Source organism: Mastomys coucha, unplaced genomic scaffold (genome assembly GCF_008632895.1).
Source record: "Mastomys coucha isolate ucsf_1 unplaced genomic scaffold, UCSF_Mcou_1 pScaffold7, whole genome shotgun sequence".
NCBI classification, from domain to species: domain Eukaryota; kingdom Metazoa; phylum Chordata; class Mammalia; order Rodentia; family Muridae; genus Mastomys; species Mastomys coucha.
Genome location: NW_022196913.1, coordinates 72,601,793 through 72,618,831, shown reverse-complemented (window position 1 = coordinate 72,618,831; position 17,039 = coordinate 72,601,793). Strand labels below are relative to the sequence as shown.

The following is a 17,039-nucleotide window of genomic DNA, read 5'->3' as shown; positions in this document are numbered from 1 at the left end:
TTATGTAAGTTCATAAAAGCATGTGATACTATTTTGTATATACTTACAGAGTAATGTGAAAACAACCTCAGACTACAGCAACTGTGAGTTACAACTGAAGAGAAGAGGGGACAGTAGGCAGAAAGGTCCAAAACAGATTTCAACCATAACTATAATGTTTTATCTCTTTTACAGCAATGATCTGAATCACACACTGCAAATTTTAGCACTTATAAAATTGAAGCCAATGTGTTTGTTTATTGTCCTCTGCCATTTTAAATGCTTAAGATATTTCTTAGCAAAAAAGAAATCAGAAAGAAAAATGTACTTGTAGCCACTTGAATAAAAACGAAAAGACTTTCTACCTTTCCAGTTGATAGAAGCATCAACATAACACCCATCTTAAAAAACTAGAAACAGAGGAATTGTGATTCCTGCCTTTTACACCAAATGAAAATTGCCCAAATAGCACAGAGTATGGTGTGTTCAAGAATGCTAACTGCTATCATTATTTTTTCCTAGAATTGAGAATAGTCTACTTTTCTCTTTATGCCAATCTAAGATCTGGACAAGAAATTTTATTTGAATTTACTACATTTAACTTTTAAAGCAAGGGCATCACTGACACTATTAATAAAGTAAAACCACAAAACTTGAAATACTCACAATTATTCAATACTCCATTGCTGTCCAATGCTGCAGGAATGGTAGAAAAGTTTTCTTTTTAAATATCACCACTATGAAGCTGGTTGACTTAATATCCACATCACTGTTTACAAAGCACTACATGTGAACTCCAATGTGATTGTCACTATGGGGAGGGCATAGCCACTGCCGTGCTCACCACCATTCTATGTTACCATTGAATTTTCCATTTCTGCAACTCTCATAGACATATGCTTAGTTCACATTGTGTTTAATATCATTCATTTCTTTTGATAAGGATCTGAGTTCCAGTAATCTTCCAGAGTTAAGAAAATATGTAGTGGGCACATTAGATATATTTAGTAATTAATTGTATACTTTACCATGCTCAATTCATGGTTGATCATAAAAATGAGAACATCAGAAATGAAGTTTCCTTATAGAAATTTTACATTTTACAAACACAAAAAGTGGTGTTTGAATACTTTTTCTATAAAATTTTTATATGAACAATTATATGTAAGTTACTTCACTTAAAATCATTCAAGTATAAAATATGAAACCATACATTTTTTCTTCACAAAGTGTAATTCTTGCATAAAGCACTTCATAAAATATTTCTTTGTTCTAATGTTCACTTTAAATGGGATGACTCTATCAGTCTGTGATCTACAGAAAATCGAACAGGTATATAGGTTTTGGAACACTGGTGCATTATATTTTCCCATATGCATTCATTAAAGCATAAGTCAGAATAGTTTAAATTGCACTCCACAGAATAGTTTAAATTGCACTCCAAATATATTCTTTTCAAAAGATGCTGTTATCACAGAAAACAAACAGTAATACAAGCATAACTCCTTGGGTTTCTTTGTATAAAGACATTGTGAGAACCTCCTGAGCCTGTGGATACTTGATATTGTTAAGATTCCTTGAGAATGTAGTCACCAGATACAGTGTAGACAGCACCAAAATCTCTTGTTTTCTCTAGCTTGGTGTTTTCTTCTAACTTTAACAACTGACTTGGCAGTAAGTTACATAGCCCTTCGTAGTTTCATCCTGTTGTTTCTTTTGCACAAGAATATATAAATTTCCTATGTACAGTATTACTTATGTGGAGGCCATTGACAATGGAAAGTATAAGAAAAGATAATAGTCTCCCCTTCTTCATTCTACAGGATGTCATTTTAATTTAATATTTACAAGACATCTTTTTCATGTTCTTTACTATAGCAACAAGTGAAAACCTGCTCCTATATTAATTTTATGTATAGTCATGGAGAACTTTGTCTGTTCAGGACCAACCACTCTTCTCTTATTTATATGATGTTTTTGCTATGGGGTTGGGCCCTGGTCATGCTGAATTGTTAATGGTCTCTGAACGTGAATACTTGAAAGTTGAATTCTTCTTGAGATTACTTTTTCTGCTGGTCCACCTGCATCTGTTACTACTACTACTACTACTACTACTACTACTACTACTACTACCACTATTACTATTAATGGCTTAGAAAAGGCTAGTCACCATCTAAATTAATTCAAACTATCCCATCAACTATTCAAGATAAATTGTTCTCATTGTAAACAATAATAACAAACCAGAACCATAGGAACCAGAATCATTTATCTAAGATAATATAGCCACCACCACCATAGGATTTGAACCCAAGAGATCCTAAGACTGAATACATGATTATCTGACTATCCATGTTGTCACTTACGTACCTTCACATTTTGGGAAGTGGAGCTGAAGGATTGAAAAGTCCAAGATATCTGGTCACCTCATAAGTTCTAGAGATTTTGGTGTCAGGCAAGAATATGGGCTGACCACTAGCTAATCAGTGATGTTGATTTGACATGAGGACATTAGCAATATTAAAAATAAGCCATCTAATAATAGTCCATGTCTTTCAACACTCTGTTTAGACTATCTTGATCACATACCTACTAGATACTTTCTGGTCATAATGCTTGCAATGAGAACAATCACAGATCTACAGGGAAAGAAGCCATTTCTATGATTGGAGATGATTTTCAAAACTAGGTAACTGTGCAGGTTGGGTATTTTGCCATCTTCTATAATGTCTGTGAACCTAAACCTAAAGTGCATGTTTAGGAAAGTTTACTGGAAAAGAATTTCCTGGAAGATGGTTAAACCCCAGCTTTTGAAAGTGCAGAGTTAGCATGAAGTAGAAAGTGTGGAGGCACAAAATACGTCACCCCTGGAATACCATCACTTCCTCTTTGATGTATTTAGCTTAGTAAGGTAGAAACTGACTAACTTAGCATATGGCAATAAGCTGTACTTAGTAACTAGGAAGGTGTGTTAACATAGTTGGGATCTCCATGCTGAGTTCCTTAATATCTTTGTGGTGTTGATCACATCATTTTAGAAGTTTCAAAATTTAAAAATTTAAATTTAAAAATTTAGAAGTTTAACTGAATTTTCATTTTACAAAGAAATCCTATCATGTCAGTTTCATACTTAAACATCTATAATGGCTCCTACTTCCTATAGCATCTTCAATTTTACATACAGCCACCTTCAAAAGTTGTCAGTTTTCATTTGATCCACTTCCTACCACATCTTACTCACCTATTGCTTCAGGTTTACAGAAACATCCTCTGTTCCTTAAACTACAAACATCCACAAGTTCTAGGTTTTTCCTTTGTTTTTCTACCACGTACTTTTTGAGCTTAGCTTAAATGTTCTTGCCTGTGTGAAGCACTAAGACCATGAGCTCTTGGCAGAGGAACTTTATCCTCTCCATTTGATTTGCCAGTTATGGCATGGCCACTTACTGAAATACAATAACCTCCTTGTAAGCCACCACACTATACCATGGCGATGTGGTTTCAGTGAGGTATCTAGTTCTTCCACACAGATTTATCCTGGACTTGCATGTACTCCATTCTTGAGTAACACTAACCCTAAATTGTTATATGTTATGCTCCCTCTTCTCCAAGAATCTATTGCTTTATTCACCATTGCCAATTACAGAAAATGAAGATAAAATGGAACTGATCCTCTCTTAGCATTCATGTGTCACCTTTCCCATTGGTTATCAGAAAGGGAGTAATTGGAGGCCTCTGTTATGTTTACTTGTATATTAAAATGGTACATTCTAATCAAATGATAAAATAGTAACCACAACATTCAAATAGCCTATACCTCTAAAATGACTACAGATTCTTCCATACCACATCCAAACTACAAGGCAAATCACAGTCTAAGAGTGTCATTTTTGGTTGTCTTTTGTACATGCCAGCAGAAATGCCTATGTTAGCTGAATGGGATATAAGGATGTCAAGTGTGTTACTAAAGCTTACAAATGAATTTGAGTCTTAGAATAAGTTCTCAGCAATTTGTATTCTTAAAAAAGTGTTTCCCATGAAAGCTAGAGACTATATAACCTACCAAAACAGGAAAGACATATTGAATGAAACATTGAGAAGATCCTTCTAATGGATATGAGAAAGGGCCACAAACACCCATTCTCTTTCAAAAGTGAACAAAAAGAGGAAACAAGAAAAAGGCTGAATGTAGTTTTGACGTTTCTAATTCCTCAATTGTTATAGGTATTTGCTTCACTAGGCAGTAATAAAAAGGCAAGACCAAAATTTTCTCAGAAAAAATAAATACAAACCACCACTTACACATTAAAAATTAAATTAACAATAATTAAACTGAATGGTGAGGGAACATTTAAATACTTTAAAGAAATTGATTTCCTGTACATGATTACAAGTGACTATGTTACTTTCTGAAAATACTGAAGACCAGTGACTTCAACAGGATTCTTGATCGAGGGTTATTAGTTTTCCATCTTGTGTTTGTAAAATAATTGTGAAGAAAGTTTCCAAATTAGGACAGAGTGAACAGAGTTTCTAAAATGTTTTAAGATAAAAATTGTCCACTGACTATAATTTGCCACATCCTCTAGTAGGGGCATGATTTTGCCAGCTTCAGATAGTTTCTGTGATTATATGGCCTTTCAAATTCTGGGGACTTTTCTGAGGGTATATCAATGATAGGGTTCGAAGAGGTGAGGGGGGTTGTTCCTTGGCTATTATTGACTGTGGTTTGTTAAGTGGTAGTGATGAAGAACAAGAAGAGGAGGAAGAGGAAGAAAAAGAACAAGAAGAAGGTGGCACTAGTGAAGGGAAAATTAGATGTTCTGACAGTGAAGATCAAACTTGCCCCAAGGAACTCAACAACTCTAATCATCAGGAAATAGTCATGTGATAATAAAATCCCCATTCTGACCCCTGACTTTATCCAGGGAGCTCTTTCCTTTCCCCTTCTATCTCTTTTCTCTTCTATCTAGTGTTAGGGGGTTGAAAGGGTAGAGAAAGGGTGGAAAAGGATGGGAAAACAAAGAACCCAGAAAATAGCCAAAGATAGCTACAAGAAACAGACTCTCATGCTTGATAATAATCACAATCAGGATGCTCACATTTCATGATTTTAGAAATATCTTTCTTATGTCCCACATTTCAAGATCCAGGCAATGCTCCTCTTTTTTCTTTAATGTCTCTAGAATCAAAACACAAAAATTCTAACTTCATACAAAGTGACAAAATTGGAAGAGTTTTGGAGTAGAAGGTGGTTTATTTTTTGACTAACAAACAAACAATGTGAATTATAGCAGTTTTTGCCACAGGCTTTGTCCACTGACACCAGAACATTCCAGAAAATGACATCTCAAATAAACAGTGTCACATCCAGTAAAACACGTGCACATGCACAAACACACACACGCACACACACACACACACACACACACACACACACACACGCATGTGCACACTCACACACACACACACACACACACACACACACACACACACACGCATGCACAGAGATTCAATAGCACTCCACAACAAATAGCCTGTTGCTGACAGTTACTTAGGAATGACTGATTATACTTATAAAATGCAAATGTCTTATTAGATTAATTGAACATAATTTAAGCTGATGGCTTGAGCAAAAGAGTGAATCTGTAAGAGTTGTAAAGTAGGAAAACAAAGGACAGGACAGTGGAAGGCTAAATCTTAGACAGAGATTCTCAAATATCAGAGAGCCCCATTGGACCAACACTTCAAATTAACAAGCCATCAAGGGACTCTGATGTTCAAGCTGCCTGACATCTTATCCAAGGGAGAGCGTCCAAGAGGAGTGTCATTTTTCTCGGAAAAAGATTTCCACAGAGCTTTCATGATTCACCAAACAGTTTAGGCTCAATATAATTAAGTGATATAATTATGAACCCTTATTTTGTTTTCTTTTTTTCTTTTGTCTCAGGTTTTTACTGCTGCTTTCCTTCTTTTTAGTGGTGCTGAAGATCAAACTCAGGATCTAACAGATACTAAGCACCTGTTCTAATACTGAACTCTTCTTATTCTCCAAGCTTATCTAGAATTACAGGTGAGCACACAGAATTAGTAAGTCACACACTGGATCCAGATCTTTATGTTAAAATACATAGTTAATCTAACAGAAATTAAAATTCAATTTTAAAATTGTATGATGGTTCTTCATTCAATACACAGGAAGTGATCATAAGATATCTCAAACTCAATAAGTTTTATATAAAAATGGAATGTGTGAAGGATTTCTTGGGCTTCCATCATACAGGAGGATAGGGCGTTAAATAGCAAAGGGAAAGGATATGTTAGTGACTCTATAGCCACTGGCTCTAGAGTTCCACTATTATAACTAAAATACTAAGAAGGCAGAGCAGTCACTAATGGGCCTACTGGTTAGAAAATATCATCTTCTCTTGTACCAGATCTGTTTTTCAGGGTCATGTTTATTAAGTTATAAAATATAATATTTTATATTATACTTGGGTTACATCTGGCTCTGTTCTCAATAGATTAGGCAAATGCTTCATTTAATTTTATAAACAGGCACAAAAGATAGAACCAATATCCTTATTACCTAGATGTGAAATTTGAGGAACAAAGAGTCAAAGCAAGTTACCAAAGTTTTTAAGTTTAGGTAACTAGGAAGTTGTTGATCTGAGGTATGAATAAAACAGGTAGACTAGCTCCAGTGTCCTGTGGGCTTCTTGTTTCTCTGTTTCCTTTTGTTTTTGTTTGTTTTTCTTCTTTTTTAAAAAGATTTTATTTATTATTATAAATGAGTACACAGAAGAGGGTATCAGATTTCACTATGGGTGGTTGTGAGCCACCATGTGGTTGCTGGGATTTGAACTCATGACCTTTGGAAGAGCAGTCAGTACTCTTACCCACTGAGCCATCTCACCAGCCCCTTTGTTTGTTTTTCAAGACAGATTTTTCCTGTATACCCTGGCTGTCCTGACTCCACTTGTGTACACCAGGTGTTAGTTACTGAGTTTTACTGCTATTAACAGACACCATGACCAAGAAAACTCTTGTAAGGATACTAGTTAATTGGGGCTAGCTTACAGGTTGAGAGTTTCAGTCCGTTATCATCAAGGTGGAAGCATGGAAGTTTCCAGGCAGGCATAGTGCAGGAGGAGTTGAGAGGTCTCCATCTTCCTCTGAAGGCTGCCATGAGAAGACTGGCTTCCAAGCAGTTAGGACAAGGGAATTAAAGCCCATACTCACAGTGACACACCTAATCCAACAATGCCACACTTCATATTGATGCCATGCCCTAGGCCAAGTATATACAAACCATCACACCAGGCTAGTCTCTAGTTCTGCCTACATTTGCCCTCCAAGTTCTGGGATTAATGGTGTGTGACTCTATGTCCAACTTAGTGTCCTGTGTTTTTGACACTGTGTCAGTGCTGCCTCATAACACAAACTTGAAAGAAATGCTACGTTTTATTTTGCAGTTTAAGTTGTATTTTCATATGAATTCTCATAAATCTTTCAGAGATGAAAGCTGTGAATTTAAAACATGGAACAAAACCAAAACAAGCAAAATACTCAAATGACACAACAAATTCTGCGTTCAGTTTTTTCAGAGATAGGATACTCTATTCACTATGCCTGCTATTTGACATTTATCCTCGAAATTGAATTGAACTCAATTAACAGTAATTTAGGGTTGCATGTTGAGGACCAGAGTGCAGAGATTCAATATGTAGAGATGACCTGATTTTTGTTTAAACCTAGAGCAAATAGAATACTGGGGGAGATTACTATTGAATAGAAATGAGAAGCATGAAGTCCAGAGTGTTCAGATGACCTGCCCAAGTCCGGGAAAGTAGTCAGAGTGACCTAAAACTAAATTCAGGTGAACTAATTGCTGTTTTCATTCTACCACTTCATTCCTATCAAATCGACAAAACAAATTGAAATAAAATTAATTTCTAGAATAAACATCTGTGCTCCATAAGGACAAATATTTGATTTTTTTTACATGTTTTCCCAAAGAACTCATTTCATTTTGGAATGATTGAGAGAGAAATGGAAAGATCAAAAAGAGACAGAAAGGAGGGAGGATTCCACAAAATCTAGAACTCTGAGTGTGTGCATTTGGGTTTTAGTTGTTGAACAATTTTTCTCTTTAACCTTATTCAGTTGTAAAAGTAGGCACTGAGACTATTTCTCTGCTTACAGCAGTGCCTGTGGGCAAATGTGGAGGTCTCTAGCTCTGTGCCAAGGCTCTTAGAACAGAAAACATGCCTTAAACTTCTCTGTGTGCCAAGCTTCTAAAAAAGGCTTTATAGAAGGCATAGCATCTGCTCAATGCATCTTTTCTATCATGTATTGTAACAAGGCTGCAATGTTAAGAATGTGCAACTGGAGATTTCTAATTAGTTTGTTTAATTAAGTTTTCATAAGAGACTGTGTCAAATATCTAGAGATATTTTGTTGGTTTATTTATTTGTCTTTCAAATCAGGGAAATTGTTCTTACCATCCATCCAAGGACATTTGACAATATCTAGAGACATTTCCACTGTTAAATTTTTTGGGGTGGTGGTGGTAAATGATAGTGGCAATTAGTGGGTAGAGTCTGAAGATGTTATGAAATCCCACACTGTAATCTAAAAATGTCAATAGTGCCAAGGTTAGGAAATACCTACATAAAAATATTACATAAGCAGTTTTTTATTTCTACATTTAAAAATACAAGTAAAGCACAATTTATAAAAATATAAACTAAAATGCCACACCAAAGATAGTCTGAAAACAAGACCATGTCAGCAACCTACTGTTAGAATGATCAACAATATTTTATTTTTGAGATAGAGTTTCATGTAGCCCAGGCTGTCTTTGAACTCATTATGAAACTGATTACTAAAATGACAGGCTGGTACCTCCATACCCATTTTTTATGAGTTTTGGGGGATTAAACCCATGGCTTCATGCATGTTAGGCAGCATTCTACCAACTGAGCTGTATCTAAGATGAATAATCTTTAATTGACCTATGAAGAAGATGAGAAGATCCTGTAAAAGTGCTAGGAGATCATGAGTTTCGCAACATATATACTTAAACAATGAATGTTTTGACCTCTATGTTATCTGAAACATAGTTTGTTCAACAGCTACCATCTAGTGCTGATGAAGCACTTCAAAACCACCATTGCATGATTCAGACAGTGAACTCTTGATTTGTACTATTTCTTTGTTTCTAAGTGCACCCCATATCTACCCTTTTGACCAGCACATCAAAAGAAAATGTACATTTCTTTGCAAATGTGGTCATCAAAAGGAGCTGCTATTAGCCATGTCTCCCAGTGCCTGCTCCTTTTGGCCATATCTAGGTCAAGTTTCTCCTACCATGACTACAGGATCATTCTTTTACCATTAAAGCATTTTCAGATTTCCATGGAAAGCTGATTGCCTTTTCCCACTATTCTCACAACTTTATCCTATTTAAGAGAAGATAAGGAAGTCAGTAGCAGTTGGTTATTCTCTGCATTTGGCCATGCATGGTCTGGAATCATCTCCAACTAATATGGTTACAGGTGTTCTGGTTTTATTTGCTTGCTTATTTTTCCCAACAGATGGCAATAATATTTGCTTTAAATATCTGGAGTACACTTGAATAAAAATTTCTTTAATGGATAAGTTCTTTCTTATCCTTTAAAGATAAGAATAATTTTATTCTTGGAGTAAACTGAGAAACAAATATATAAACCACAGGAAGATCTTTGAACATACCACAAAAATGAATCAATTATGGAGTTTCTATATAGAGTTAACATAGCACTACTGAGACCATCACATGTTAGTTGAACACTTACCAAGATCTTTAACAAGTGAGAGTGCTTCCCATGATATGAAGGCTCCACCACCATCATCCTGGGCACCCTGCCCAACATCCCAGCTGTCCAAATGTCCACTGACCAGGACAACCTTGAATAAATAATAAAAAGAGAAAAATACTAAGACAAATGTGAGATCAAAGAAGATACATTCTGTTATTTCAAACACTAAGATCAAAATTCTTATATTTGACTTCGAATGTGTCTGAGATGCATACTGTTTCTAGTGGGAAGTTAGGTACAACAGTATCAGTACAATTCCATGTTCATCTTCAGAGTAACGAAAGCCTTCCCCTTGTGCCTTTCTATTAATAATATTGTAGTTATTGCTTTTATTTCCTAGAGGAAGGGATGAGAGGAGAGCTGTGCCCAAACATTAAAAGTACACTTGAACTGAGTCTAGAGTGTTTCTGTTTAACTATACCTAGACCGAGGCCTGGAAGCTTCTAGCTTCGATACAATCCAATCTTGAAGGCTTCAGCTTCCAGCCTCTGTCTGTTAACCTAGGCCTAGAATGATTCAGCCTCCTCTGAGACTTACTGCTGAATAATCTCACTTTCTAGCTCTTTCTGAACTCTGGCTAGCTGACTCAAATCAGGTGTTCTGGGTCAAATTCTTCTCTAAACTGACTAATGCAATTTGCTTCTCCTGGATTCTGACTGAATTGTTCTGCTCGGAAAAACTATCTTGGTTACTAAGAGAATCAGTTTATTGCTAATTGATTTTTCATCATATTAGGGCTTAAAGTAAAAATTACATAAAAGGAGCTGAAGACTTCAACCATATTCTCAACTGGTTATTGATTTTTAGAACACACTTAATAAACATAATCAAATTTAATTTAAATCAAAATGAGAACAATAATTTTTAAAATTGTGTTTTTTACATTATGAATTACCTTGATATTTATATAAGTAAATAAAACTTAAAACCTAGATCTAATTGAATAAAACATTTAAGAGAGATCTGTTTTTAGGGCAAAAAGAGAAACATAGAGATTATATTATAAAGTTTAAATCCCTGTAAATTTAAATAGTATTTAAAGGAACATTAGTAATTTTATTTCAGAAAACATAAAGGTGATTTCAGTAGCACTGAAACAAGCTTTTTCTTTCATTGGTAGGAATGGAATCCAAGGCCTCGTGAGTGATAGAAAAGTGCTATACTGCCAAGTCATACTAGTGAATTAAAATATATGTACACATCTCTAACAAGCTGAAAAACCAAGAAAAGTGGTATAAAGACAATAAAGTTTTGATATAAAAATATCCTTGTCCCTATGTATAGCATACTATGCAAAGATAGAGCAAAGAGATTATAGACTTATATAATGACTTTAGGAAATACAGCTCTATCAACTTAGAATAGGCAAGTTTCCTAATAGATGGAAAAAATAATAAACCATATAGAAAAGTAGTAACTTAGACTTTGTAGAGTCAAAAGTATCTCCTCATTCATGGACCCCTTTAAGAGAGTGAAAAAGTATTTTACCAGGAGAAAAATCCATGTCTATACACAATAAAGGAAACCACACCACACCACAGTGCTATACAACTACCCTGAGAAATCATCTTACCTAAGGAGTGTGAACATACACACAGACTATGACTCAGAAATCTTACTCCTAGTTGTATGGTATATGCAGAAGTATATGTGTGTGTGTGAGTGTGTGTGTGTGTGTGTGTGTGTGTGTGTGTGTGTGTTTGTGTGTGTGTGTGTACTTTAACCAAGACAAGTTTCAAAACAGAATATGAATAGCCCTATTCTCATCTGAAAAGGAAAATATCCAAGTGTCTGTTAAAAGTAGAATGAAAAAATTGTATTCATGAACGGAATACCATACAATAGTAACAACAAACAAATGCAATGCATAATAAACAGAATGATGAATAAAAGAAGCCAGACACCAAATGATACTCTATGTATGTCTCCAGCTACATAAAACATAAAACCAAACAAATCAGGGAAGTGGTCTCCTGTGTCAATGAGTATGGACCATGGAAGGAGGTACAAAGTGAGCGTTTTGTGGAGCTATCATGCTGTTTCTGATGTGGGCATGGGTTATGCAGGTGTGTTCAACTTATACAGTTAGCACATGTGAACTCTCCCTGACAACATTAAACTCAAGAACATTTTTGGAAATTAATGTACAGCAAACTGTCAGAGAACCAAAGCTGAACAAATATTCTTCATTACTAACATGGAAATCCATCATTACTTTAGGTAGAGAATCTATGGCCTATAATGTCACTGTGACCTCTGCACTGTCTATTCACTGAGCAGCTGAAAGACCTCCTGATGTCTTACAGGCAACCCAGCCCAGTATGACTTCATTGTAGTCACAAACACAGATAATGCCCCAGACTAATAAACGGCCGTATAATGAACCCAAATGAATTGTTTCTAAGGGGGAATTGAAAACAAAACAAAAAGTAAATAGAGCATGTTGCCATAGCAGAGTCTTCTGACATAGAAAGTGGTGTCATCCAGAGAAGTCAGGGTGAGATCTGTCAATATCCTCACATCCCGGAACCATTGTCCTATCAAGGCTGCAGCAGACTAAAATGTCAGACTATGTTTTAATTAATGTTTTCTTAGTTCATTCAAGAGTACCCACATCAAGGCAGCCATCATTTTATATTTCTAACTTCTTCCACAATCACTGAAATAATTTTATAACTATATTTCTTTGTGTCTCTTATAAGTTTCCACTCCCCAGATAGTAATTGCTACTCACATTAGCAACTATGATATTAAAGAAGTTTTGGAGTAGTAAAAATTTAAATTATGAAACATACGATCTAGCCATTGGCACAGTGCTATAGAAGAAAAACCATATCATTTAGATTGTGATAGTTTGAAACATGTCTCAAATCATAAAATGTTGGGGCCCACAATCTGAGGATTAAAAATACAGCATTTATTTTAATAAGGTAACAAATAAAATACCTCTAATTTAGTAGCATTTTAAAAGAAAATTTGAAATTTTCTCATTGTTAATCTTTCTACATGTGTGGGTAGAAAACAGCAGTGAAAATTTCATTCTAAATACTACAGACCAGTCTCTACTGAAGCCTAGAAAATCATACAGAAAAATATATAAATTACAGGGCAGCTGAGAACCTGCCTAGGTCAGGGTCAGGCACTAATGAGCATTAATTTTAATAAAGTTGGATCTGATTTAAGCGAGCAAAACAGAAACAAGTGATCCAGAGTAGCAATAAACTCAACAGTTCACAAAATTTAGCACCTGGTAAAAGGGAAATAGCATCCCTTCACCCTAATTCCCTAGAGCATAAAAAGCACCCACAGCCAAGAAAGCAAAATTGGGATATCCCCTTCCCTTGTGTGCTGCCACCTTCAGGCAAAATTCAGGCAGAATTTTGACTGGTTCCTTCTCTCAAGTGGCCTTCCATTACCTTTTCGTCTAAATTCATTAAACAGAAAGAGAACTGAAAAAACAACAACAACCAAAACAGCAATAGGAGCCTTAACAAGACAGTAGGAAGGAGAATGGGGAGCCTAGTGCTCTCAAATGCATGTTCTCTGTGAAGCATACATTAGCATATCTCTAGTAGATACCAGTGGAGTGAGAGAAAGTGCTCAGTAGGAGGAAACTGGATGCAAGGTAGTCTAGGGAATGAGGCTGGTATCTTGTAACCCCTGCCAGGCCAGTGTGGCTTGAAAGTGGAATAGGATAGAATTAATGTAGGCTGCTCCCAAGAAGACACCATATCCTGGCCCATCATAGAGGACCTGCTGCATTCAGAGCAGTTGGACAACAGTTTGACTGGTCTACAGAAGACTCAACAGTCTGAAGGCCTCCCAGGAGATCTACTACAGCCAGGGCAACAATTCAGCAACTTCTCTGACCCTCTGAAGAGCCCCTAGTTGCAAGGCCCCACAGGTGATCTGCTACAGTCAAGGCTGCAGGCCTACTAGGAGACTTGAAGCAACCCAGGGACAAAAGAGGCAGACTCCAAACAGTCATCCAGACCAACAAACACCAGAGATATCCAGATGGTGAAAGGCAAGCACAGGACCATAAGCAACAGAAGCCAATATATATGGGCATCATCAGAACCAAGTTCTCCCACCACAGCAAGCCTTGAATGCAACAACACACCTGAAATCAGGAAGCTGGCCTAAAATCCTTTCTCATGAAGATAATAGAGTCCTTTAAGGAGGATATCAATAATTCACTGAAAGAAATACAGGAAAACACAGGTAATCATGTGAAAGAATTGAATAAATCGATCCAAGACCTAAAAGTGTAAGAGGAAACAATATAGAAAACACAAATGGAGGCAAAGCTGGAAATGGAAAACCTAGGAAAGAGTTAGGAATTACAGATGTAAGTATCACCATCTGATTACAAGACATAGAAGAGAGAACCTCGGGTGTAGAAGATACCATAGAAAAGATTGGAACAACTGTCAAAAAAAATTCAAAACATAAAAATCTCCTAAACCAAAGCATCCAGGAAATTCAGGATACAATGAAAAGACCAAATCTAAGAGTAATTAGAATAGAGGAGAACAAGGATTCCTAGCTCAAAGGACCTGAAAATGCCTTCAACAAATCATAGAAGAAAGCTTCCCCAACCTAAAGAAAGAAATGGACATAAAGGTACAAGAAGCCTATAGAACACCAAATAAATGGGAATAGAAAAGAAAATCCTCTCATCACATAATAATCAAAACACTAAACACACAGAATAAAGAAAGAATATTAAAAGCTGCAAGGGAAAAAAGAAAACTAGCATACAAAAGTAGACCTATCAGAATAACACCAGACTTCTCAACAGAGACTATGAAAGCCAGAAGAGCCTGAACAGATGTCATGCAGACTCTAAGAGAACATAAATGACAGCACAGGCTTCTATATATAGCAAAACTCTCAATCAACATAAATGGAGAAACTAAAATATTCCAGGACAAAGCCAAATTCAAACAGTATCTATCTACCAATCCAGCCCCACAGATGATCCTAGAAGGAAAATTCCAACACAAGGAAGGTACCTGTACCAAAGAAATGACAAGATATTAAGCATCTCACTACAAAGCAAAAAGGAGAGAACCACAAGCACATAAAGCCACCTACAAAAAACAAACGTACCAGGAAACAATAGTCATCTCTCTTTAATATTTCTTAATATTAATGGACTCAACTCATGTATAAAAAGACATAAGCTAACAGACTGGATATGCAAACAAGATCCAGCACTTTGTTGCATACAGAAACATACTTCAATAACAAAGCAGGCACTTTCTCAGTGTAAAGGGATGGAAAAAGGTCTCCCAAGCAAATGGTCCCAGAAAACAAGCAGAAGTTGCCATTCTAATATCCAATAAGATAGACTTTCAACCAAAAGTTATCAAGCATGATGAAGAACACTTCATATTCATTAAGAGAAAAATCCACCAAGAGAAAGTTTCAATTCTGAACATCTATGTCCCAAATGCAAGAGCACCCAAATTCATAAAACAAGTTTTATTAAAACTCAAAGTACACATTGCACCCCACACAATAACACTGGGAGAATTCAACATCCCACTCTCACTAGTGGACAGGTCATTGAAACAGAAGCTAAACAGAGACACAGTGAAACTAAGAGGTTATGAACCAAATGGATTTAACAGATATCTACAGAACATTTCACCCTAAGACAAAAGAATACACCTTCTTCTCAGCATCTCAAAAGATACCTTCTCCAAAATCGACCATGTAATTGGTCACAAAAGAACCCTCAAACAATACAAGAAGATTGAAATAATACCATGCATCCTATCAGATCACCATGGCCTAAGGCTAATCTTCAATAATAGCAAAAACTACAGAAGGCCCACATGGAAACTGAACAACTCTTTATTCAATGATAACTTGGACAGGAAAGGAATAAATAATGAAATTCAAGACTTCCTGGAATTTAATGAAAATGTTGACACATCAAACCTAAACTTATGGGACACAATGAACGCAGTGCTAAGAGGAAAGTTCATAGCACTAAGCGCCCTGGTAAAGAAACTGGAGAGAGCACACATTAGCAGCTTGACAGCACCCCTGAGAACTCTAGAACAAAAAGAAACAAACTCACCCAAGAGGAATAGAAGGCAGGAAATTGTCAAATTTAGGGTCCAAATCAACCAAATAGAAACAAACAAACAAACAAACAAACAAAAACAATACAGAGAATCAACAAAAGCAGAAGCTGGTTCTTTGAGAGAATCAACAACTAACTAAAAGGCTGAGAGGCAGTATCTAAATTAACAAAATCAGAAATGAAAAGGGAGACAGATAAACAGGAACAGAGGAAATTAAAAAAAATCATCAGGTCCTACTATAAAATCCTGTACTTAACAAAACTGGAAAATCTAGATGAAATGGATGGTTTTCTATATAGATACCACATACCAAAGTTAAATCAAGAGCATGTAAACCATATAAACAGGTCCATATCAAACAAGGAAATAGAAGTCATTAAAAACTTTCCAACTAAAAAAAAGCCCAGGGCAGATGGATTTTAGTGCAGAATTCTACCAGACCTTCAAAGAAGACCTCATATCAATTTTCCTCAAACTATTCCATAAAATAGAAACAGAAGGAACACTACCTAATTCATTCTATGAAGCCACAATTACTCTGATACCTAAACCACACAAGGACCCAACCAAAAAAGAGAACTTCAGACCAATTTCCCTTATGAATATCAAAGCAAAAATACTCAATAAAATTCTTCCAAACTGAATCCAAGGACACACCAAAACCATCATTCACCACAACCAAGTAGGCTTCATCCCTGGGATGCAAGGTTGGTTTAATATACAAAAATCCATCAACATAGTCCATTATATAAATAAACTCAAGGAAAAAAAATCACATGATCATCTCCTTAGATGCAGAAAAAGCATTTGACAAAATACAAAACCCCTTCATGTTAAAAGTATTGAAGAGATCAGAAATTCAAGGCCAATACATAAACATAATAAAAACAATTTACTGCAAACCAATAACTAATATCAAATTAAATGGAGACATACTTGAAGCAATCTCACTGAAGTAGGGGACAAGACAAGGATGCCCACTCTTCACATGTCTATTCAATATAGTATTTGAAGTGCTAACTAGAACAGTAAGACAACACAAAGAGATCAAGGGGATACAAATTGGCAAAGAAGAAATAAAGGTATCACTATTTGT

General features: G+C 35.8%; 1 protein-coding gene across 2 annotated transcripts in view; it reads right to left on the bottom strand.

Annotated features, from left to right (window-relative positions):
* Positions 1-17,039, bottom strand: part of Cpq (carboxypeptidase Q) — a 466,114-nt gene that overhangs the window by 165,274 nt on the left and 283,801 nt on the right. For both annotated transcript variants that reach the window (XM_031358720.1, XM_031358719.1), the window contains exon 5: positions 9,819-9,930. In XM_031358720.1, coding sequence (XP_031214580.1) covers positions 9,819-9,930 — 112 coding nt within the window. The remainder of the gene's footprint in view (positions 1-9,818; positions 9,931-17,039) is intronic.